This window comes from Peromyscus eremicus, chromosome 9 (assembly GCF_949786415.1).
Source record: "Peromyscus eremicus chromosome 9, PerEre_H2_v1, whole genome shotgun sequence".
NCBI classification, from domain to species: domain Eukaryota; kingdom Metazoa; phylum Chordata; class Mammalia; order Rodentia; family Cricetidae; genus Peromyscus; species Peromyscus eremicus.
This window is the reverse complement of record NC_081425.1, coordinates 24,558,755-24,584,358: the sequence shown is the minus strand read 5'-3', so window position 1 is coordinate 24,584,358 and position 25,604 is coordinate 24,558,755. Positions and strand designations below refer to the sequence as shown.

At 39.3% G+C, this 25,604-nt stretch overlaps 1 protein-coding gene across 1 annotated transcript in view; it reads left to right on the top strand.

Moving 5' to 3' along the window:
• Pibf1 (progesterone immunomodulatory binding factor 1) overlaps positions 1–25,604 on the top strand; it is a 182,651-nt gene that overhangs the window by 90,317 nt on the left and 66,730 nt on the right. Inside the window, exons 10-12 of the mRNA XM_059273267.1 lie at positions 11,289–11,454; positions 14,229–14,379; positions 19,937–20,027. Of these exons, the coding sequence (XP_059129250.1) occupies positions 11,289–11,454; positions 14,229–14,379; positions 19,937–20,027 (408 nt within the window). The remainder of the gene's footprint in view (positions 1–11,288; positions 11,455–14,228; positions 14,380–19,936; positions 20,028–25,604) is intronic.

Sequence of the window (25,604 nt, the reverse complement as noted above, 5' to 3'; positions counted from 1 at the left end):
TTATGAACTTTGAACTGTAACTGCTAAGTTTTCTTAGTAAAAATTTTTAAAACTTATTTTCAGTGTGGTTGCAAGGTTTATTGTAGACATAAATATCAGATGTGTATTACATACCATTACTTCCACTTTTTATTTTTAATTGAGGTTATAATGATTACATTATTTCCCCTTCCCTTTCCTCCCTCTAAAACATCCCATATGCCCCTCCTATCTTTCAAATTATGGCCTCTTCTTCATTAATTGTTGGCATATACATACATATATATTCCTAACTACGTAAATACAACCTGCTCAGTCATATAATCTTACTTGTATGTATGTTTTCAGGACTGACCATTTGGTATTGAATAACCAGTTAGTGTGTTCTTCCTTCTGCTTTTACCAGTGCCTTACTTTTTAAGTGAACATTGTTAACATTCAGAATTCACATCCCATATCATCTTTGCAATCAGCTATGTCTTTCCTGTCCTGTATTCTCCCTTTCAAAATAATGAGTGAATGAATACTCAATGCGAAGGACCAAAAGGACATCAGTAAGAAGTGGCATGCCCTTTTTAAGGATTATTTCAGGGAAGGCCTTTTCTTCTGCTCATGTACAGACTGGGAATGCTCAGAAAGCATGGAGCTGTCTTTGCTCACAGCAAGGGAGATAGCTATTCCCTCTAGTCCTTCTTACCACCACACTCTAGTGACCTGAACCTTCAACTCCTGACCCCAAATGAAGCTTTTCCTCTTCCTTTGGAGAGCTTTTGTGTGCTTTGTTCTTTTTCTTTAATCTTTTTGTACAATATACATATTGATCATATTCTTCCCCCTCCCCCACCTCCTCCTAGATCTTCCCCCATCCCTATCCACTCAACTTCATGTTTTGTCTCTCTATGTAGAAAGAGCACAGAAGTACATGGAGTTCAGTTTGAATGGGAAACTATTCCTGAGTTTGTGGAGCACCCTTTCCTGTTGTCCTTCTTCACCTTTCAGTTATGTACCTTCACACTTTGATCTCCTACTCTAGTTGTCTCTCTTCATACTTAATATCGCTGGACATTGGATGTATGGTTTTGTATATGTTGTGTTTGTGTGTGGTTACATGTATACAACCATAACTTGAGTTATGATTGCAGTAGCACAGAAAAGAAGACAACAGTGGTTAATACACCAACTTTCCTCCATCCTAAAGAACAAAAGAAAGCCAGAGTGGGTGTGAAAACAGGAAAAGCATATGGAGGCAGATTGGTACAGACCTGTATTCCCAGCACTTGGGAGGGAGTGGCATGAGGATCAGGTATTCAAGGGCATCCTTGGCTACATAGGAAGTTCATGAGACTCTATTTTAAAAAAGAAAAAAAAAAAAAGAGAGAGAGACCTCTCCCCAAATACTTGCAAAGTTATTTCTTCAAAATAATGGCGGTGGTGGCGCACGCCTTTAATCCCAGCACTCGGGAGGCAGAGCCAGGCGGATCTCTGTGAGTTCGAGGCCAGCCTGGTCTCCAAAGCGAGTTCCAGGAAAGGCGCAAAGCAACACAGAGAAACCCTGTCTCGAAAAACCAAAAAAAAAAAAAAAAAAATGAACTATAGGTTGCTTTAAATGTTTACTTTTAATTCATATTTTTAATTCATATAATTATATCATTTTCAAGCTCATGTGCCTATAGCCATAAATAGATGATTAGATCCTAGGCATATAAATATTTTTTGTAATGTTATAAGCTGCTTTCATTTGATGAACAGGTGGAAAAAATAAATATATGGTTAGAGTATATGTATTCACTGAATGCCTAGCTGGCATGGTATATCTACTGTCTCCTTGTTTGAAAGTCACAAGGTAGCACTTTACAGAATACCTGAGAAGTAGTTGCCTAGTCCAGGAATTCTCATATGAGAAATGAAGAGATGAGGAATGTGACCTACCGAAGTAGTTGAACTCTTCTCATCACGATATTTTTATTCTCTTTACTCTTGTTTTTATTGTTTTCGTGGGTCCTCACGACAGGGTTCATTGTGTTAACTCATTACAGAACTTAGGTTCTATCATACTGCATTGGTCTTTCTTTTACATTTCTGTTTGTTAAATGTTTCTAGAATGTTGTCATGTCTTTCTACCATCATTATCATTATCCAAACTGTACGTTTTTAGCAACTTTAATCTTTCTTATAGCTCAGTCATACCTAACCTGTAATCATTTTTGCTTTCTCTTTTCTTCTTTCCATATAATTTGTTTTTATCTCACACTGACACGTAACCCTAGGTTAATCATCTTAACTCACTAGCTTTGTCATCCTGTAGAAAAAAAAATTGTCCTTTATCAGATTGGCTTCTGAGGTTTGGTTTTGTAGCCTGTTATTAACCTATTTAGCAATTTAAAATTTACAACACCTGAAAGTCTTAGTTCTTTCAGTAAGGATTCATTATGAATTTCAAGTATATCCACTAATATACTGGATGCTGGCATCCAAATATGAACTAGACAAGAACTCTGTACTCAAGGACACAAATATTTTCCTTGAGTGTAAGACACCACTGTAGCCATTTTGCTTGTCTTAGCTCATTTAATTGCCCCCAACTCAAGTAAAAAAAAATTTTTTGGTCCCTAGAGATTTTGATTAATTTGGCCTAAGGCAGAGCCATGATATTTCGAATTCTTAGAAATTGTACAGATAATTCAGGTGATCTTCCCAGACTAGACTATATAAAACCACGCTCAAGAGTCATCCTTTCCGTTTGGAAAGAAATCCTGTGAATGATCCAGGTTACCAAACCTAAGAGGTTTGAAAACCCAGGACTCTCATTTCTAAATCCCCACTGAGGAGTGTTCTCCTGCAGTTCTGAACCATTTCTTGCAAGTTAAGATTTTTTTTTTAGGACATGACTTTTCTCCAGAAATCAGCACCAGTGACTTCTTTACTCCCTTTGAATCTTACAGTACTTTGTAGTGTGTGGTTTGCCTCCACCCTGCTACTGTCTATCACTGCTTCATGTCATTTGTCAGCAAAGCAGCCTCCAGAGGGGCTTCCTCCTTCTTTCTTTCTCTTTTGATGGAGTCCTAAGGACTGAACCTAAGACTCAGCATTGAGTGGCCAGCAGGCAGCCACACACTATACACCACCTGCTGTGTTGTCTTGTTAGGAAAAGACAGGGCAGCTTCTCCAAGCTGACTTCAAGTCCTCCTGCCTCCTGAGTAACTGGGATAGCTGGGATCCTAGAGAGCCTCATAGGCGCATGCTGCCCTGCAAACAAAAGGTGGTGGGGGGGGGGGTCTTCTAATGATGTTTTTAGGTGCAGTTCATGTATCTCATTCTTCTCTTTGTACACAAACAGTGAAAGGAGCGTGGGGTGGAGTTTTGAGTGCAGGGAGACACAAATACAGTGCATACTCTTGGCTCAAAGGACAGGTCAGGCTGAATCTTCAGTGTTGTCACGTTTCCCGAAAAGACAAAACGCAAAGCGGCACTGTTAGAAAACGTTTTACTCTGAAAGTTTCTGTCCTTCATGCTCTGGTTTATTTTAAGACAGCATTCCTTTCCTCTATTTCTTTCAGTTAAGTACTTTTATTTTATCAGTTAAGTACATACCTGGAAAACCTACTTTTTGCCTTAACAAAGTTGCCAAATATTACTACATAGTGTTTATTTTATTAATGGCCTTACAATTTTATTTGATCATGATATGATAGATGCATTGAATTACTCTAAACGCATGCTTGAAATTCTCATAAATCCATGGTACAGTTGTTAAACATACTCAGCGTTTTTAACTCAGCAAAAAAACATCTCTCACATTCATTAAAGAATTAGCTTGTAAGCCAAAAATGACAGATGTAGTATTACAGCTGCGAAGCTAACTGGTTGAAGAAATCTCAGTGACAGAAACGTTTGCACAGATATCCACTGCCTTTTACATTCTTTTCTCATGCCCTATGGTAATCATTGTTCCGCGCTGATGGGAGTTTTCTGTTTTCCGTACCTGATTGCTTTTCAATTTGGAAAAGTCCATAGTGCTGGAGGAAAGACCCACGTGACCAGAGCTTTGTGTATAACTTCATGGGGATATCCTTAAGCTCCTGTAATTGCTGCCCCACTTTTCATTTAAAAGAATTTTGATTTGGTTTCTAGGTATGTGTGGACAAAAACACAATATCACATAGTGTTTTCTGTTTTAACATCAACATGAAATGAATCTCTAATAAATAGTAATTATTCTTTTGGTTTGGTTTGGGAGGGGTTTTTGTTTTTGTTGTTGTTGTTGTTTGTTTGTTTTTTGTTTTTGAGATGGTATCTCAAAAAGCCCAGGCTAGCCTTGAACTCACTATATAGCTGAGAATGACCCTAAACTCTTGACCCTCCTTCCTCTACCTGCTAAGTGTTGTGATTTGTCCTATCAAAATTTAGAGTTGCCATTAGTGAAATTACTTCTAAGTCAAACCCTGAGAGGTAAAACTTCCCCTCTCCCCTCCTTTTCCAAGATTTTCCCGTACATTCACTATCATTTCCTTAGGATCTTCCTCATAACATAAATTCTTGTGATTTAGTGACATCCACAAATAGTATCCAAACATGTGTGAAAATGATGAATCCGTCTTCTCCTTTGAAAAGAAGTATATCAGAGGATGGGGAAACAAATAAGAATATTCTCTACCAAAGTTAGAACGTTCATGACCCATAAACTTTAAATTATGCTGGTATTGCTCAATAGGGTCTTTAGAGCAACCTGACTCCTTAAAACATGTATTTTGCTTTTGGAAATTCAAACATGATTCAGAAGAAAGCTCATTATAATGTTAGGCAAATAAACTGGGATTGTTTGATGGGAGGGATTCGGCAAGAAATGAGGGAGGAGACTAAATGTCTAATGATAGAGGAATTAATAGAGTAGAAAGTCATGATACAGATAAAAATAACATTGATAAGACTACTTAATAACATGGAAAGTTTTGTTTTGCCGTGTGTGTGTGTGTGTGTGTGTGTGTGTGTGTGTGTGTGTGTGTTTTCCTGAGGATTGAATAAACATGAGGCAGATCCTCCACTACTAAGGAGAGGATTTATCCTCAGTACATAAAAAGATTTTTGCAAATTATATCAAAGAGAAAACTAGCAAGCAATATTTAAAGGGTTAATTCATAAAACATACATAGCAAATATTTTCTAGGTAATGAAAATTTTTGTGAAGATATGAAAAACCATCATTTATATATTTCCGGTACCATCTTATGTTGATATAACTATTTAAGGAATAAAATTGGACAGTATACAAAAGGGGTATTTTGTTTGATTGGTTGGGTTGTTTTGGGGAGGTAGGTTGGTTGTTTGTTTTTAAGACAGGATTTCTCTGTGTAGCCCTGACTGTCTTAGAACTCTCTCTGTAGACCGGGCTGGCCTCAAACACAGAGATCCACCTGCCTCTGCCTCCCAAGTGCTGGGATTAAAGGTGACCTCCACCACGCCTGGCTAGCATACCAGAGTTCTAAATATGTGATCCAACAATGCTGCTTCATGATGGAAACATTCGCTCGTGCACAGCAGGCAGTTATTAGGATGTTCCTTGAGAAAGCATGAATACTCAGCAGCATGTCCAAGCACTATCTAAGTGTTTCTCAGCTTAGAACTAGTCAGTGAGATGGAATTAATCATGACTGTATTCACACTGTAAACTAATGTGAGCCAAATAAAAAGAATAAACTAATGTGAGCCAAATAAAGTAGTCCAAGGAATGTAAAGTGAGGAAAGGAGCTGTAGATAAGAAAGAGTCAAGCCGGGCGGTGGTGGTGCACGCCTTTAATCCCAGCACTTAGGAGGCAGAGTCAGGTGGATCTCTGTGAGTTCGAGGCCAGCCTGGTCTGCAGAGCTAGATCCAGGACAGGAACCAAAACTACACAGAGAAACCCTGTCTTGAAAAACGAAAAAAGAGAGAGAGAGGGAGAGAGAGAGAGAGAGAGAGAGAGAGAGAGAGAGAGAGAGAGAGAGAGAGAGAGAGAGAGAGAGAGACATGGAGACTGGAGTCTGCCCTTCTATACACGATACGTGTGTGTTTGGGGGGGTGCTATAGAGGATTACAAAGAAAAGTGGTAACTGGTTGTGCCTACAAGGAGAAATGGAGTTGGAAGTCGTGAGTTTTACCCTAAGACTTGGTTTAATTTGTCACACAATTCAAACGAAATGTGATAAGTTACTTGTGCAAAGGAAGAGGGAAATAAATGGAAATATAAGCAGCAATCATGCTGTGAGCAAGATTTTATTCTCATCTGGTTAGATCTGTTAGCTTCTGCCCTTATCAGCTCCCATTTCCTACAGCTAAAGGCACCAAAGGCTGGAGGTCCAGGGACATTTCTGCCTTCAAGTACACAACGGTTTCCAGAAGCCTTTGCCCCAGTCACTTACAGAATTTGAATGAAAATGCCCGGTAGTGGCCCATCTTAAAACACTGTGTTCCCTTGTCTGCGGGCACTTTTCCTGCAGCTCCTGAGAATCCCTCCCTCATGCTGCCACTGTGCTCAACTTTCGCCAAACTGCCTGGAGTCAGGAGGTCCGGCCTCCTTTTTTTTGTTTGTTTTTTTTTTGTTTTTTTTTTGTTTTTCGAGACAAGGTTTCTCTGTGTAGCTCAGGCTGGCCTTGAATTCACAGAGATCTACCTGCCTCTGCCTCCCGAGTGCTGGGATTAAAGGCGTGCGCCGCCGCCGCCGCCGCCGCCGCCGCCGCCGCCACCACCACCCGGCCTCCAGCCTCCCGCCTCCCTTTTCTATACTGTTGTCCTGTTGTATTCAGACAAGTGCTCTGCCTCAACCATTTCATCATCCTACTTCCAAACAAGAGCAGCTGGTAAATTTCCTAATATGCGAATCATTTCCTGTTTGTGGTGATTGCATGAACATTACCACTGAATACAATACATTTTGGGTACTTTGCCATACACTACTTGTCTACAAAATGAGATTAGGTAGTTGTGTTCCCGAATATATGTCCAATTTTAATGTAGGGGGAGCCATAAATATTTTGTAGACCAAGTTGAAAAAGCAGTTATTTCTCATTTGAATGAAGAACTGAAATGAAATCAGTTTCATAATGGGAAGAATGAGGCTTAGAAGCAGAGCGCTTGAGTCTGTTCAGTTGCCAACAAGGAAGGAAAAGGGCAAGGAAGGAAGGAAAAAGAAAAAGAGAGGTAGGGGAGGCAGAAGGAGCGGAAATAAATGACTCCTGGTACAGTGGCACACCCCTGTAATCTCAGCACTGGGGAGGTAGAGGCAGGAGGATCAGCATGCAAGGTCTTGTTTGCCCTACACAGTGAGCCTAGAGCCAGCCTAACCTGGAGAAGATCCTATCTCAAAGAGCTGGGGTGGAGAGGCAAAAAGAAAAAGAAAAGAAAAGAAAACCAGGGGAAAGGTCTGAAAATAGATGTTACTTAGCATTACGATCTCATTGCCAGCACTTCCTTCCACCCCCTTAAATTGTGCTGGGCATGTGTGTGTGTTTGTGTGCACACCCGTGTGCAGGCACTTCTCGAGGTTAAAGGACAAATTCAAGTGGTGTTCTTCTGGTGGTCTATGGGTTGGGCTTGGTTTTTACTCACATAACACAGTATTAGCTGAGCTGCCTGAGTAGGGAGCCGCAGACATCTGCCTGTCTCTGCCTCCCCGGGACTGGGATTGTAAGCTCAGACCACCCACTCAGCTTTGGTTTCCGGGGACTCTAGGAATGCGACTCGCCTCCTCATGCTTGTGAGGCAAACACTACTGACCGGCTCTCCCCAAGCCCTAACTTGGAAGACTTCTTTTGAGGTTTAACTTTCTTGTAGCTTCCTATGTAACAGCAGATTTTTGCTTCTTCCTTTTGCTCTTTGTTCTTCTAGCTTTTAAGTTTCTGTTGCAGTGAATATTTCTTTAAACAGTTCACTCTAGGACTTTCTGTTCTTGCTTTGAAGTAGTGTTTAATGTCTAGGTGGCTCTTATGAAAACTAGAACCAGTTACAAAAAATCATAAGGACGAATGTAGCCAGATACCAGGCTCAGGACAGGACGGCTGCGAGGAGAGGTAGAGATTCTGAGTGCGCTTCATAGGAAATTTGACCTCTCAAGGTTACTCTGCTCAAGTAGAATGCCAAACATGAAGTTCTTGTGTGGACAGTACTGACTTGGTTCAAGTAAGTGTGCAGTGTGAGAGGCGGAGATGAGAGGTCTGAGTCAGCAGTGGAGAACTCAACAGGTTATGTGAGCAAAACAAGTTAAGTGGGAGTCACCTGAAACTGCAGCCCAGCTCTTGACGTCATCAGTTAGTTCCTCGCTGTTAGACCTGCTTTTGTAGCTATTATGTTTGCTCAGCGCTTCTCAGGTCAATTTAGCAAATTAAAATCATCAGGACCATTACAAAGACATAATGACTGAAGGCGAGTTCTTTCCCTGGTTCAACAGTATGAAAATGAATTCGTGTTGAGAATTACCATTTGGTTTTGGAGAAGCTCCGTTCCTAAACTGGATTCGGATTTCTAGGAGCCATTTCTTGTTTTCTGTTGTTGAGGTGCCTGTATTCCAAGTGTCTGAATGGTATCTGCTGCTTTGTGTTTTCATATAGGGAAGGAACATGAGTGCTGAACGGAATTCTCAGGTGCCAGGTAGTGGATAAGAGCAGGTGGTACTCAGAGCTGGTCTAATGGCCTGTTTGAAGCTGCCGTTGGTATCAGAACACCTAAAGTGGTCCAAACCCAGAAAAGGCCCATTTCTCAGATGAGTCTTTCCAAAACAAATTACCTTAAAGGTCAGCACCTCATTCTCAATTGCTTTTCCATATCTACTTGAGTTACGTGGTTTATATATGTCCTGCAGTTTGGCATTCAGAAAAAGTATTGACATGATGGTTTGGTGTGGGGTTGGTTGGCATGGGTTGATTTTTTTTTTCTTTTTTTTTTTGAGACAGTCTCAAAAAATCCTAGGTTGGCCTTGAACTTGCTATGTAGGCTAGGATGACCTTCAGTTCCCTATCCTCATGCTCCCCAATATGAGATTACAGGTGTGTGACATCATGCTAGATGATTTCATGTGTTTTATGCATTTAAATTTGCAGTACAACCTGACCTAAAGAGTAAAGAGACATTTCCATTACAGTAAAAGACTGAATTAATAAATTTTTGAGCATGATTAATGTGTATCACTCAAAACCCATTAGGATATCTGTGATAACGTGTACACATTGATAAAGGTTAAAAGAAATTGGTGAAACTGTCACGCTCTTTGTTGCTGATGGGATATAAAGTGATACAACTTTATTGGAAAATAGTTTGACAATTATTCGAATAGTTAATAGGGTTTCCTTTTGACTACAAGAAATGAAAGCGTATTTATAAAAATTTGCATACAAATATTCATAGTGGCATTACTCATAATAGCCCAAAAGCAGGAACAGCTCAGATGCTCATCAACTGTTAACTGGATAAACAAATATGGTATATCCATAAAGTGGCATGTTATTCAGCCATAAGAAGAAATGAAGTATTGATTCATGCTACAATATGAGGGAAACTTGAAAACATCAAACACCACTAAATATATGAATCTATTTGAGACTTTCACAGTAAGCCAATTTATTTTTAAAAAAATTAGTAGTTGTTGAAGTCAGAGAAAGAATGGGTAGAGAACACCTCCGAAAGCCACACACCACGAAGCCAGGCATGGAGAGATGTACTTGTCATCCCTAGCACTGGGAAGGAATCAAGAAGATCCCTGAATGTGGAACCTGCTGGCCAGCCAACCTAGCCTGATCAGTAAGAGGTCTCAGGGAGACCTGGTCTCATAACACAAGATGGGAAGTTCCCAAGGAATGGTGTGCGTGCTTTACCTTGGACCTTCACACACATGTACACACACATGTACACACACATGTATACACACTACAAATGTATCAGGTGCATAACTTTGTGAATTTATTAAATACTCTTGAATTGTCCTTACCTAAAAGGGTGAGCTTTGTGGTTTATGAACTATATTTCAACATATAATTTTACCTATATGTGCTTCTCCATGTAAAAAAGTATGTGTGTGCATGTTTGTGTACACATGTATTGAGGGCACGATGTACACTTGTGTATGAGTGTGAAGGTCAGAGGTCAGTATCAAGTGTCTTCTTCAGTTGCTCTTGACTTTTCTTTTTGAGTCAGGGTTTCCCACTGAACTTGGAACTAATTTAGCTGCACTGTGTAGCAGCATGCACCAGAGATCTTCTTGTCTGTCTTCCCAGTGCTGAGATGATGAATGTGTACCATCGGGGCTTTGTTTGGGGATGCTAGGGATGGGAGCTCAAGTCCTTGTGCTTCTGCAGCAAGCATTTACCTGCGGAACCATCCCTCCAACCCCTAAAACAGTATTTCTAATGGAATTGTAAGAACTTTTCACATACATAATGCTAGGGCTTTCCAAAACAGTGTAAAAGCTGACTTTTTCTTAAAGCCTTGCTGTTACAAGGTATAGTATATGCACTGCCTGGAACTTTCTCTAGCCTGCATGTGAGACACTATTTCCAAAGGTGATGGTGCATCAAGACTGAAGTGGCCTTCAGCATGTACATTAAAGGCCGTGTTCTTAGATTACACATATACACACACACACACACACACACACACACACACACACACACGGAGGGAGGGAGGGAGGGAGGGAGGGAGGGAGGGAGAGAGAGAGAGAGAGAGAGAGAAAGATAGTCTCTTTTCTGTGTGTTCCCATCAAACCTCGAGATTATCATATTAAACCAGTCATACCACTCTTGGATTTTCATGTTTATTTTTCTATCTTCCCCAGAAAATTGTAAGTTCCTTAAGAGAAAAAGAACAACCTTTTGTCTAGTGTAGTCCCATTATCTCTTACAGATAATACTAGCTCACTATTTGAGTAAGTGAATTTTAATAACATTTTACTAGATTCGTAGGGGTTCTGTGAAAAAGTATACAGTGTCTGCTTTGCTTTCTCTTAGAACACAATCAACATGGAATATTTTCAAACTTAGAGTATGCTGTAGCATACTTGTATGTTAATTAGAATTATTTTTATTACAGTTATACTTATGAAATAAAGAGAATGGCCCATCTGTGTTGTTAAATATACCATTTGATAATTGGCACATAAATTCCCTATAATATTCAAGTAGATATTTTTAGTACATATTCCCATACATACGCTAACTAAAGTATAAAAGCTGATTTCTGATGAATTATTAATTGTGCAGTCATAATGTGGTGGTGTGGAGAGCAGAGGGGAGGTTGGTGCCCCATACACCCTCACAGCTACTCTACATACCATCTTGTTCTCTTCTTTCAGATACAGAGAACTCCAGCTAAGTACAGAAAGCAAAATATCTGAATTTCTCCATCAGAGTAAGTTGAAGTCCTTTGAAAGTGAACGTGTTCAACTCCTGCAAGAGGAAACTGCAAGAAATCTCACACAGTGCCAGTTGGAATGTGAAAAATATCAGAAGAAATTGGAGGTACCTTTCTGCAATTTTCCCTTGACATAAGCAGAGTGTGTAAGCTTCCAAAGTATGGTATTTACATAGAGCCTCATTCTTCCTAGAGAACTCTCTCTTATCCTCACGACAAAATGAGGAAATTAAGCCCGGAGGAGTTATCGCACCTGGAATGCCAGCACATTGGAGGCTGAGACAGGTGACAGGTCTGAGGCCACATACCCAGCCAGAGCTATGTAATGAGACCTTGTTGTAAAAACAGAAAGAAAAGATATCGGAATAGCAGAAATATGTGCACCAAAAATGACTAAAATTGTTTTTCAAAAAAATTTAGAAATGGTTTCTTTAATACTAACAATCAAAAGCTTTCAATTACTGGGAATACTTTTGTAAGAAAAATGAAGTCTCTATGAAGAAAACGAAAGAAGTATAACGGTGTGTATGAGACAAAACAGTCCTTCTGAAAGGGGATCGTTCGGATTTTATGTTTTCCAGTTTTCATCAAGAAAACTGTTTCTACTATTTTAGCATTTAAAATTTTACATTTGTTTACTTTTGTGTGCTTGTGTATGCATGCTTGTGTGCAACGTAGAGGGCATTTGGAAGTCAGAGGACAACTTACGTTTATCAGTTCTTTCCCTTCCACAGTGTGGAACTTGGGAAGCCGAGCCGTCTTACTGGGCCAGCTTTCAGCATATTTTTTTAATCCAACAAACTAATTCTGTGGTACAAGTGGAAGAATAGAGATTAGTCAATATTTTTTAAGAATTTTCTAAAGAAATGAGAGGAAGTATTTATTACATTTTAAAATACATGGTATTTGGATGCCAGCTAAACCTAAGCATTTTACATTTCTAGTTGTTCTCTCTGCATATGAATGTACTTAGATATGAAAACATATAATTATAGGTCAATACAAAATGGAAGATAATGAAACTGAAAGCTGGTCAATTAAAAGCCTCTCCTGGGGCCTGAAGAGAGACACGGCTCGGTAGGTAACCGTACTGGCCGCTCTTCAGAGGTCCTGAGTTCTGTTCTCAGCACCACCTGCTGGCTCCCAACCGGCTCTAACTCCAGTTACAGAGATCCAGTGCCCTCCCTCTTCTGGCCTCTGCTAGCACAGACATACACTTAGGCAGAACACTCATACACAGAAAAATAAAATCCAAAAAAACTTTAAACCTTTCATTTTTGAAAATTAATCAAGTATTAAAGCATTTCCCCAAATTATAACATAAATCAATTCTAAGATTTGTTTCTAATTTATTAAATGTATGGATTTTGTATTTGTTGATCTATCATTCAACACTACTTTAAAAGATCTGTACATTCTAGATGAGCATATTGTATTTGGAAAACAGTTTGGCACTGTGTATTTGTTAGGCTGTATTTTAAATATGTAAAATACTTCATGAGCAGATGCTCATCACAGTGTTATTTATAATAGTGAAGAACTTAACACTATAAATCTCACTCTGATCACATTAAAAACAGCTGTGTGTCATAGAATCAAGTGATATTTTAGGATTTCAGAATGGATAAAATATACTTTTTTCAGGGTTGGGGATTTAGCTCAGTGGTAGAGCGCTTGCCTAGCAAGCGCAAGGCCCTGGGTTTGGTCCTCAGCTCTGGGGAAAAAAAAAAAAAATATATATATATATATATATATATACTTTTTTCATAGTAGATGGATAAAGCTCCTCATATAACTATATACACTGACTCTTACCAATTTTATTACTGGGTTGTGAATGTAGTTCAGTGGCAAAGCTATTGCCTAGCAAGCACAATCCCTGACACCATAAAATAATTTTTTTTGTTTTTTGTTTTCCGAGACAGGGTTTCTCTGCATAACAGCCCTGGTTGTCCTGGAACTCGCTTTGTAGACCAGGCTGTCCTTGAACTCTCAGAGATCCACCTGCCTCTGCCTCCCAAGTTAAAGGTGTGCACCACCATGCCTGGCAAAATAAGTTTTTGAATTTATTATTATTGTGTATGTGAATGATGTGTGTCTATGTGAACATCTGTGCCACTGCACATTTGTGAAAGTTGGAGGGCAGTTGTGTACGTTCTCTGCCACCTGTACATGATCACAGGACTGAACTCCTCAGGGCACCAGACTTACTGCAGTAAGTGCCTTTATCTGCCACGCTGTCTGGCAAGCCCCACACTAGCTTTAAAAAAAAGTTGGTAAATGGACTCAGCAGATTGTCATGTACTTATGTAATAATAATCAAAGAATTTGCATCTCTTGATCCTTCTTAAAGAGGTTTTTAAGAAACCCTTTCTTTGCAAAGGCATTTCTGCTATTGCCCTATGTGGGACTTACATTTACTTTTTGATTTGAACTCAAGCCTGTTAGGAAACCAAAAATGCTAAAAGCTTGGACAGTGCAGGTTGAGTAATGGAAAGCTGGAGTGCTCCTTACATTGTTTTCATACAGTTCTGTGCTGACTGCCTCCTAACTGATCTTAGGTAGATTTCACACGGCTACATCTGTTTGAACTCTAACAAGCAAATGTTAATCTTGCCCCTAAATTCGTTTATATTCAGCAGATATAATTATGGACAAAGCATTTTATAACCTTCAGTTAAAAGCACCAGAATTTTTTACTTGGCAATAAATTCATGATTTCCTCATTAGTCCTCTTAGTTGAGCTGCTTTTTCTTACCATGTGAATAGCTGAAAGGAGAAAAAGCATACATATATCTCTGCATCATCTCTTTCTTTGAGCTATGAGCCTGAGGAATTCTTACCTCTTTGAACCTTTGTCGTTCTCTTCTTCCACTACTAGGTTTTAACTAAAGAATTTTATAGTCTCCAGTCTTCTTCTGAAAAACGCATTACTGAACTCGAAGCACAGAACTCCGAGCATCAAGCAAGGTTAGACATTTACGAGAAACTGGAAAAAGAGCTTGACGAGATAATAATGCAAACAGCAGAGAGTAAGTCTGCCCCACCCCTTTACTTGGACCATGGACAGAGGAAAGCTAGCATCCTTTCTAAAAATACCTTGGTATATAGTGATTTAAAATGCAAATGCTGATCATTTGTAAAGAGTGTTCTCTATTTTCTGTATTACTTGGTATAAATTTTCAATAGTTAGACTCAAAAAAGTAAATACGAGCTAGCCAGTGGTAGCACACACCTTTAATCCCAGCACTCAGGGGATAGAAGCAGGCGGATCTCAGTGAGTTCGAGGCCAGCCTGGTCTACAAGAGCAAGATCCAGGACAAGTACCAAAACTACACAGAGAAACCCTGTCTCGAAAAACCAAAAGAATAAACAGGCTAAATTTGATAGATTTTATGTGTTTAATTGACTCATTCTATAAGTACTAAATTTTCTTTGTGTCAGGAGCTAGGAATAGAAAGTTTGCAAACATTTTTACCTCAGGACCTGCCATGTCGCTCACTGGTAGAGTGCTCTTCTACTCTGTGCAAGCTTTGGATTTGGTCGCTAGCACAACAGTGAAAACCAAAGCCCCAGCAACACCAAAAGCTGATAGTGGGCATGGGGACACGGTCCTGTTATCCTCCACTCGGGAAACTGAGGCAGGAAGATGTCCAGTTCTAAGCCAACCTCAGTTATGTATTAATTAAACCTTGGAGCTGAGAAATAACTAAAAAGAGAGATGATACATGAATTTTGAAATTCAGTAGTATACTGGATTATAATCTTTGATGTTTAATTTTCATGTGTTTATCCTTCCCATCATATTGTCTTGATTTTTTTTTTTTTTTGAGACAGAAAGGCTTCAAACTTGTTTAAACTTGTTTTGTATAAAGGATGACCCTGAGCTCCTGACCCTCCTTCCTTTGCCAGCCCAGTTGCTGATGATCAGAGCACACTGCACCTTGCTAATGTCATGTGGACTGGATATTGAACTTTGTGCTCTATGCATACAAGCTAAACACTCTAGCAACCGACTGTTGGGGTTTGTCCTTTTTGTTCTTGTATGTTTTAATTTTGAGACAGATTTCTCACAGCCCATACTAGCCCAGGCTGATCTTGAACTTGTGATCTTCCTTGCCTTGGCCTCTCAAGAGCTGGGAAAACAGGACTGTGCCACCATATTCATCTGTCTTGTCTCAAATTTTAAGGGTTGTTTTAAATTAACATTCAAAATAGCAATTACTATAGCTGTACTTACTTTTGTTCAAAATTCAGAATTGGCTTTCTTATAAAAGGGTCTTCAAACTTCGCTTGAGTTGAATTAGAATCTAGGTAAGGTTCTCATTATTTGGGATACACTTCATGGAAGGATTATATTTTGTTTTGTTTTGTTTTTTGTTTTTTCAGGACAGGGTTTCTCTGTCATAGTCCTGGCTGTCTGGGACCTCACCTTGTAGCCCAGCCTTGAACTCACAGAGATCCACCTGCCTCTGCCTCTCAAGTGCTGGGATTAAAGGTGTGCGCCACCAGCACCCAGCTATATTTTTTTATAGCTATGTTTTATTTCCTTCCTATCATTGCCTTATTTTCCATTGTCACGGTCAGTGTCTGACAACTGCAGGAGATTCCAGAGTTACCTGCAGCTTCTTCAATGGTGTCCAATGATCTTTGTAAAATACAGACTTGACCCTGTCATATGCCTGCTTAATGTCTCTCTGTCGCTTTACTAAAGCAGCACAAACTACTGGGCAGGATCTGAACACTCCTAGTCCCAGTACTCAATACTTTTAAGGTAAGAGGATCAGAAGTTCAAGGCCAGTATGGACTACATAGCATGACCCTCTTTTCAAAAACAACCAAACTCAGAGAGTCAGACTCGTGTTTATCTTTCTAGTTTTCATGTTTCACTCATCCCTTTCATGTCACATTATCATCTAAATGTTCCAGACTCATATAATTGTTTTACTAGACATATGTCATTTTGTCTAAGCAGATTAGTAATAGAAGCGTTTCTCTGTGAAAGAATATCTACAGAAAAGCCATGGCTACTGTTAAATCTGTGGAGTGAATACTGAAAGTGTCCCCCATTAAAAAGAGAACAGGGCAAGGGTGTCTACTTTCTCAGCATAGTAAACTGCATTTGCACATACTAATGAAATACGGCCAGAAGGAAGGCATAATCTTATAAAGATCAGAGCTGGGTTTAACTCAGACTTAGGTACTTAGATGTCCTAGTTAGTTACCAGAAAGGACAAAGTCAAGTGCAACACCGTAGACGCTGTTCAGGAAGCTGGAGCAGGCGAAGCTGGAGCAGCTGAAGCTGGAGCAGGCCGACTCCAAGTCTAAGATGGGAGGAGCGGTGAGGATGAGGGGAGGGAGACAGAAAGGAAAGGACGGCCTTTACATTTTCCAATGAAATGACTACTACATCTAAGTACCAAAATATGAAGTCATTGTACACACACACACACACATACACACACACATACACATTTGGAAGCCCTCAACTGGAAAAGTTAACATAAAAATAATTTCCTTGAGTAGTGTCAAAAAAAGAACAACCATGAAATACTTAGGAGTCAGCTTACAAACACTAAAAAAACAAAAAATACTAAGAGTGTAACACGAATTGTAAGACGGTCTTATTAATAAAAACCCAGAGCCAGATATTGGGGTGAAAATTGAGAGATCGGAGGAATAGAACAAGCCAGCTACAAGTTCTTACCGCTAGGAAATCCTCAGCCCAAGAGAGAGCTGTTTCCTGTATGCTCACGCCTATATTCCTTTCTGTCCCTGCCATCTCACTTCTCTCTGCCCAGCTACATCACTTCCTCTTTCTGCCCAGCTCTATCACTTCCTGTCTGTCTGTACAGACCTCCAGACCTCTATGGTTAACTAGTGCTTGGATTAATGGTGTGTGCCACCATGTCTATCTCTGTTCCTGGTGTGGGCTTGAACTCACAAAGATCCAGATGAATCTCTGCCTCCCAAATGCTAGGATTAAAAGGGTGTGCTCCTACTGCCTGACCTCTATGTTTACTATAATGGCTGGCTTTGTCCTCTGACCTCCAGGCAAGCTTTATTTGTTAGAGCACAAATAAAATATCATCACATAAGAAAAATAAAAAATAAGGGACCTCTCCCTTAGTGTCAAGAAATCTATCATGAATTCTGTCCTTATGATCTGATTTTGTCTCAAACACAATTCCAACATGCTCTTTCTATATTTCACTTTATGGAAATTCAAAGACTGTAAAACAAGAGCCAAAGTGAATTTGGAAAAAAAAAAAGGGGGGGGGGATTACAAGAGTGGTGTTGTATGCCTTTAATATTGATTGTGAAGTTACAGTGTCTGGCTAGTACACAGTAGTCCTGTAAAGACGCACACACCAGTGAGGCAGAGATTGAACTCGGAAGCAGACCCATGTACATGTGTGTGTTTGCTCCTCAACAAAAGCAGCAGAGCAGTGGGTAGGAGAAAAGAAACTGTTCAATAAATGGTGCTAAGCCTTGGCCATCCTTACACCAGTGAGCCTCAGCATACCAATACTAACTTGAAATGAGACTCTGTGGAAGAGCCGAAGCTGCAAGCCTTCTGCAGAAAAGGAAAGGATCATTCCCTCTTGGAATTGAGGAAGATCTTGAAGCTACAGCCTGAAAGCAGTTGCCATAAGAGAAAAAGAGATGGGTCAGACATCATCAAAATCATTCAAAAAAGATGATTAATAAATGAGTACCCAAGGGCTGGAGAGATGGCTCAGCATTTAAGAGCACCGACTGTTCTTCCAGCATCTGTAGCACGAATCTTAAATGGTCTTATTAATAAAAACAAACCTGGAGCCAGGTACTGGGGTCAGTACTGGAAGATCAGAGAAGCAGAACAAGCCACAGACACCTCACCTCGCCAGTTCCTCAGATGATCCTGTTTCCTCAGACTGGAAGGCTATGTGTCCTCATACGAATGGGTTTCAGCTGAATTGCTTCTCGAAAGCCTGAAAGCTTAACCAGCTCTAGTTCCTGGTTCTCACGCCTTAAATACCTTTCTGCTTTCTGCCATCACTTCCTGGGATTAAAGGCGTGAGTCACCATGCCTGGCTGTTTCCAGTGTGGTTTTGAACTCACAGAGATCCAGGTGGATCTCTGCCTCTGGAATCCTACGATTAAAGGCGTGTGCTACCACTGCCTAACCTCTATGTTTAATATTATGGCTGTTCTGTCTCTGACCCCAAGATAAGTTTACTGGGGTGCACAGTATATCAACCACAAGCATCAACAACAAGAAGCCATCCGTTATGTCATCTTACATTAATCTATGAGTTTCTTATTCACCATAGAACAAAATCCTTGGTCTAGGAAGATTTTCATTCCATTCACTATTAGAACTAAGCTTCCTTCTCTTTCCAGACTAAATTCAGCCATATTTGTCACAATTACTAAAACTGTATACTCCACAAGATTATGCCTCTGCAAATATAATTCTCTGCTGTGCTTTCTCTGAATATCAATTTCCACATGTCTTGCTAATGACTTCTAGGAGAAATAGTGGTGCTCAAATGCAGTTGCATTGTGCTCTGCTTCTAAGGCATGCTATACAGTCTCTTCAGTATCACTTCCAGTTGTATAGTACTTTGTTTTTCTAATTGAATCCCTAGAATAGTTACTGTATGAGTTATTGATCATTGAACATTAAACTCAGATTTAGCATTTCTATCAATATCCAACTCTGCTAACTAATTTACCTCTCTCTGCTCTGAGTTTTGAGCCATTTAAGACAGACAAGAATCGCCGGGCGGTGGTGGTGCACACCTTTAATCCCAGCACTCGGGAGGCAGAGCCAGGCGGATCTCTGTGAGTTCGAGGCCAGCCTGGGCTACCAAGTGAGTTCCAGGAAAGGAGCAAAACTACACAGAGAAACCCTGTCTCGAAAAATTTAAAAAAAAAGACAGACAAGAATCAAATATGTATTGCAATATTTTGTAAGTTACTTTCCCTGAAATTGTTTTACAGTTACAAAATTAATGCCAAACATATCTTTCAGGGATTAGAGATTAGCTCTGAGGGTAGATTTTCTGCCTAGCATTTAGGAAGCTTTGGATTCAATCCTCAGCGTCGTGTAAACCCAGCATGGTTGTATATTTCTGTAATCAGAAATATACTCAGTACTCGGGAAGTGGAGGCAGGAGGATCAGTACCCATGGGCCATCCTTGACTTAGTAAGTTCAAGAGAAGCCCAGGCTACATGAGAACATGTCTCAAAAACAAAACAAAACTTACCTTTATTAAATTGATTTTATAATTCTGTTGAATTTTATGATATATAGTTCATGTTAAAAAGCCTTTGAATCCTTTAGAATACCATAACTGAGTTATTTTGCTCTATAAGAAAACATAGCCTATCAGGTGATGTAATCCTTTAACATCTTCTGAAAATAAATCAGCAACTCCAAGCAAGGATACACTTTAATATGCTTCACCTCTCTCAAATTATACATTAGCCCTTATGAATGTTCCTGGGATTCTTAATCTGTTATCATCTTTTACTTTCACTTCTGCTATGATTTTTAAGGAAAAACACTATTTCACATAACATATTTTAATATTTTTCAGTTGAAAATGAAGATGAGGCTGAAAGGATTCTTTATTCCTATGGCTATGGTGCTAATGTTCCCACAACAGCTAAAAGACGACTAAAGCAAAGGTAAAATCAATACAGATTTATCTTATCTACTCCAGCTAAGTGTAATTATATAGTACATTTTGATAATGTACTGAGTTGAATGATAGTTACTTGTTCTTAATATTCATAAATATTAAATTGTTCACAAAGTAGGACATGATAATAACCATGAGCTTCATCTATATTTAAGTGAATTTAATGGTTAGGAGATGTGTACATTAAAACTTTCATGGTATTAGATGCAGTAACTTTTTAAAAGCCATTTTATTTTCACATTAATTTCAGATAAATATAAATGCTTTGTAGCAATAATTTTCAAGTTAGAACTAATTAATTATGCTACCTTCAGTTCTTACATCTTGTGTTTATTATTCATCTGCCTATGTATGTATTTTCATATATGTAATATATGTTAGGGTTTTGTAACTATACATGTTATGTAACATGTATAGTTTTTTAGTTACTTGTCTTGTCACTGTGACAAACACCTGACTATGGTACTTAAGAAGGAGTGGTTTATTTGGGCTCACGTTTCAAGGGTGCACAGTCCATCCTGATGAAGAAGTTGTGCCAACAGGAGCATGAGGTACCTGGTGACATTGCATCCACAGTAAGGAAGCAGAATGTGATGAATGCTGTCGACGGCTCCATTTCTCCTTTATATTCATTTTAGGACGCCTACTCCTGGATGGTGCCCCCCACATTTAGGACAGGTCCTCCCACCTCAGTTAATCTAATCTAGATAATCTCTTACAGACATGCTGAGGCTTGTCTCTTCGATGATTCCAGATCCTGTGAGATTGCCAGTTCATATAAAACATGACACCACATGAGATGGTGCACACCTAATCCCCACCTCCAGGCAGGGTGGTCTTAAAACTTGAGCCCCGAGTTCTACCTGAGCCATATAATCCATTCTAGGCCAGTCTGTGGCCTACATAGGAAGAAAAAGAAATGAAGAAAGAAGAGAAGGAGGTGGAAAGGCAGGTAAGGGGAGAGGAAGGAGGTGGAAGGAGAGAGAAAAAGAGCATTTACAGCTAAAGCTTTGTGCAGACCCAGAGAGCTGGTTGGAGGATGTCCTAAGGCTTTGTGCAGACCCAGAGAGCTGGTTGGAGGATGTCCTAAGGCTTTGTGCAGACCCAGAGAGCTGGTTGGAGGATGTCCTAAGGCTTTGTGCAGACCCAGAGAGCTGGTTGGAGGATGTCCTAAGGCTTTGTGCAGACCCAGAGAGCTGGTTGGAGGATGTCCTAAGGCTTTGTGCAGACCCAGAGAGCTGGTTGGAGGATGTCCTAAGGCTTTGTGCAGACTCAAAGAGCTGGTTGGAGGATGTCCTAAGCACAAGGTGCAGCCCTGCTTGAAAGCTGTCTCCACTCCACCAGCAGACACCTGCAGCCGTGAGTGCTGCTAGGTCCTGCTCCCTACGTTCACCCTGCTGTACAGAAATGTCCCCGGCTCCACTTCTGCCAGACTGCCCAGCCCTCCATTGTGTGGCCCCGCACCAGCAACCGTATTTGCCTCTCTACTCAAAATGACAGCATACTGCATCTCCACTTGTAAACATCTATTTTCTCTACATCACAGTAACATGTTTCCCTCTTTCAGGAAACATCATTGCCCGTGTAATTTCCTCACCTAGATAGAAGTTCTTCATGGCCAGCAACCACATCTTATTCTCTGACCTTCCCTAGCTCAGTGGAGAATACCTAGTTCAAAAAACATTTTTTATCTGAATGTTCAAGGTTTTAAAACTAATAGTCTATTGTTTTATGAGGGCTAGTTTGGAAATTCAGAAACATACAACATAAGAAAATCTATCTTATATTTATGAAGATTTTTTCCATTTTTAAAAAAATAGATTTTGGGGTTTTTTTCTTGTTTGTTTGTTTGTTTGTTTGTTTGTTTGTTTGTTTGTTTTTCAAGACATGAGTTCTCTGTATAACACTGGCTATCCTGGAACTAACTCTGTAGATCAGACTGGACTTGAACTCAGAGATCTGTCCTGCCTCTGCTTCCTAGGTGCTGGACTAAAGGCGTGGACTACCACCACCCGGCTAAGATTTTTGTTTCTTAAATGTATGTGTGTGTGCGCACACATGTATTTATGCACATGTCTGTGCACATGTGAGCTCAGGTCCCTACAGAGTAGGAAAAGGGGTATCAGATCTGTGTGTGTATGTCTGTGCATGTGTACATCTGAAAGACGCCATCAGATCTCCTGAGCTGCAATTACAGGTGGTTGTCAGCTGCCTGTCGTGGAGCGGGAAACCAAGTGTGGCTCTTTACAGAGTGGTGTACACTCTTAACCACCTAGCCGTTATCTCCAGTTCTTGTAGACAGTTTGAAGAGGTGGATGTAACAGCATAAAGAGACTAATTTATGACTATCTAAGGTAGTTTGGGATGCCACTTTAAAGAAAGTAAGATGGAATGCTTAAGAACTTACGTTGTTTATTGATTAAATATTTGAAAAATCTAGATCACAAATAGATGAAGAGAAAGTGTCAGTTTGTAGCTAGAATGGTTAGTTTTGTTTAGTAGAGGTTCTGGTGCTTCTAAGTTATATATTATTTGAAAAATTGGTTCCTGTCCTATCCCTTCCTGGTGCTCTCAAAGGCTGATGTGACTGATTCAGGATATTTTGCAATTTTTAAATATATCTGGTTTTTTTAGTCCATTGTTCCCTAGAAAAGAATAGAAATGTGGGTAGTTTCATGAGTAAGAGACTTCTCTATTAGCAGAAAAATGTTTGGTAAAATACTCAAACTTGAAGCTTAATGGGAAAGTATATTTTAGCATCTGAAAAATATAGATGTTTCTGTAGGAAAGAGAAGCTCACTCTCTGAATCCTATAGATGTTTCTGTAGGAAAGAGAAGTTCACTCTCTGAATCCTATAGATGTTTCTTAGGAAAGAAAAGTTCACTCTGAATCCTATAGATGTTTCTGTAGGAAAGAGAAGTTCACTCTCTGAATCCTATAGATGTTTCTGTAGGAAAGAGAAGTTCACTCTCTGAATCCTATAGATGTTTCTATAGGGAAAGAGAAGTTCACTCTCTGAATCCTATAGATGTTTCTATAGGAAAGAGAAGTTCACTCTCTGAATCCTATAGATGTTTCTATAGGGAAAGAGAAGTTCATTCTCTGAATCCTATAGATGTTTCTGTAGGAAAGAGAAGTTCACTCTCTGAATCCTATACATGTTTCTATAGGAAAGAGAAGTTCACTCTGAATCCTATACATGTTTCTATAGGGAAAGAGAAGTTCACTCTGAATCCTATAGATATTTCTATAGGAAAGAGAAGTTCACTCTCTGAATCCTATAGATGTTTCTATAGGAAAGAGAAGTTCACTCTGAATCCTATAGATGTTTCTATAGGAAAGAGAAGCTCACTCTCTGAATCCTATAGATGTTTCTATAGGAAAGAGAAGCTCACTCTCTGAATCCTATAGATGTTTCTGTAGGGAGAGAGAAGCTCACTCTCTGAATCCTATAGGTGTTTCTATAGGGAAAGAGAAGCTCACTCTGAATCCTATACATGTTTCTATAGGAAAGAGAAGTTCACTCTGAATCCTATAGATGTTTCTATAGGAAAGAGAAGCTCACTCTGAATCCTATACATGTTTCTATAGGAAAGAGAAGTTCACTCTGAATCCTATAGATGTTTCTGTAGGAAAGAGAAGCTCACTCTCTGAATCCTATAGGTGTTTCTATAGGGAAAGAGAAGCTCACTCTCTGAATCCTATAGATGTTTCTGTAGGAAAGAGAAGTTCACTCTCTGAATCCTATAGATGTTTCTATAGGGAGAGAGAAGCTTACTCTCTGAATCCTATAGATGTTTCTTTAGGAAAGAGAAGTTCACTCTGAATCCTATAGATATTTCTATAGGGAGAGAGAAGCTCACTGTTGTAAGCTTCCATAGCCCCAAATGCTGAGCTTGGAAATTAAATCCGATTGTTGCTCTTGCACCTTTTGTTTTAAAGAAGTTTCTAAAACCAGAAGTTGGTTTGTTTGGTTTGGTTTGGTTTTGAATTCCCAAAGACTTAAAGAATCACAAGTGATTCATAGTCCAAATGATCTTCACTGTCCAAATATTTCTGAAGATTCTATCACTGAGCTATCTGGGAGCCTGAACAAGTGCCTAATGGGTATGCTATTAATACCCCTGCCAGCTGGTGCCAGGCATTCTTCTCCTGGTGAGCCAGAGGGCTATTTTGAGGAAGTGCTTCTCAGGTCATCTAAACTGAGGGAAGAGAGTGTAAGTCTAGACATCCAAGAGGACATGTATGCATCCCTACACCTATTCATTCAACTCTTATTGCGGGCCTACTATGTGCACAATTTGAGTATTGGCACCTAATCATTTTAGGATTTGATGCACTTTTGGAGATTGCACAATCAACATTTGGTTCCTTAAGGGCTATTTATATAGAAAGCAATTGCCTTGTGCCCTCTTGAAATTTATTTAAGATGAGCAATGTAGCCTTTAGAGAATCTATACTTATTAGTCTTTGGCATTTGAAATTAAAGCAATGCAAATTTAAAGCGAGTTATATAAAATGACTCATAGCAGTTAGTGGAGTGCTTGCATAATAAAGTTGTCATTATATATCAGCTTATGCAAAAGTGTATTAAAAATTGAAAGGAACATATTTCTCAACTGCTATATGATGTATCTCATTCATACTTAATTTGATTTAAAATTTCATATATTTAACAGCCAATAATAAATATTTTATATTAACATTTAATTGATTATAAATATTTTATTTTAAAAATTAGTTAAATTGCTGTTAATCCCATTTTTCAAAATAACCAATCAGAAATTTATACAAACATTAATTTCCTTGTACTTTTTGGACATTATACATTTTTAGTAGTTTAGTTTTTAACTTTAGCATTCCATCATGAATAGTTTCTTATCAATGAATATTCTTCAAAATATACTAACTGGGGAATAAATAGTAAATAGTTGCAGTGGGAGAGGGCAGGAGAAAGGAGAGCTGAGCATGAGAAGAAAGTAAGGTGGCATGTATGTGTGACATAGCCTGCTGAAATCTGTTACATTGTATTAGCATATACCTTATAACTGAGTTAGAAATCATTTTCATTCTTGCCCTTGGGTTTTTGAGACAGGTTTTCTCTGTGTAACATCCCTGGCTGTCCTAGAACTCTCTTTGTAGACCAGGCTGGCCCTGAATTCACAGAGATCCACCTGCCTCTGCCTCCCAAGTGCTGGGATTAAAGGTGTGCACCACCATGCCTGGTCAAAAACCATTTTCAATAACTACCTAAAACTTTGATTTTTTTTTTAGGCTTTTTGTTTTTGAGTGCTATGTTACTGTCAATAAGTAGTAAAGCCCATGAAAAATTAATAATTGCCTCTTGCTACCCAAAGAATATTTTAAAAGTTAAATTGAGACAATGTGTATGAAGGTCACTCCACAGTGTTTGGCATAGGGTAAGTGTCCAGTAAACACTGGGTGGTTTATCAGTTAGTACAGTCTTAAGTCAGTTGTACAGTTAGAAAAGCCAGGGTTCCAAAATTTCTCCCTGGACACCAATTAAAATAATTCAATTAAAATATTTTTGTTTTAAATTTT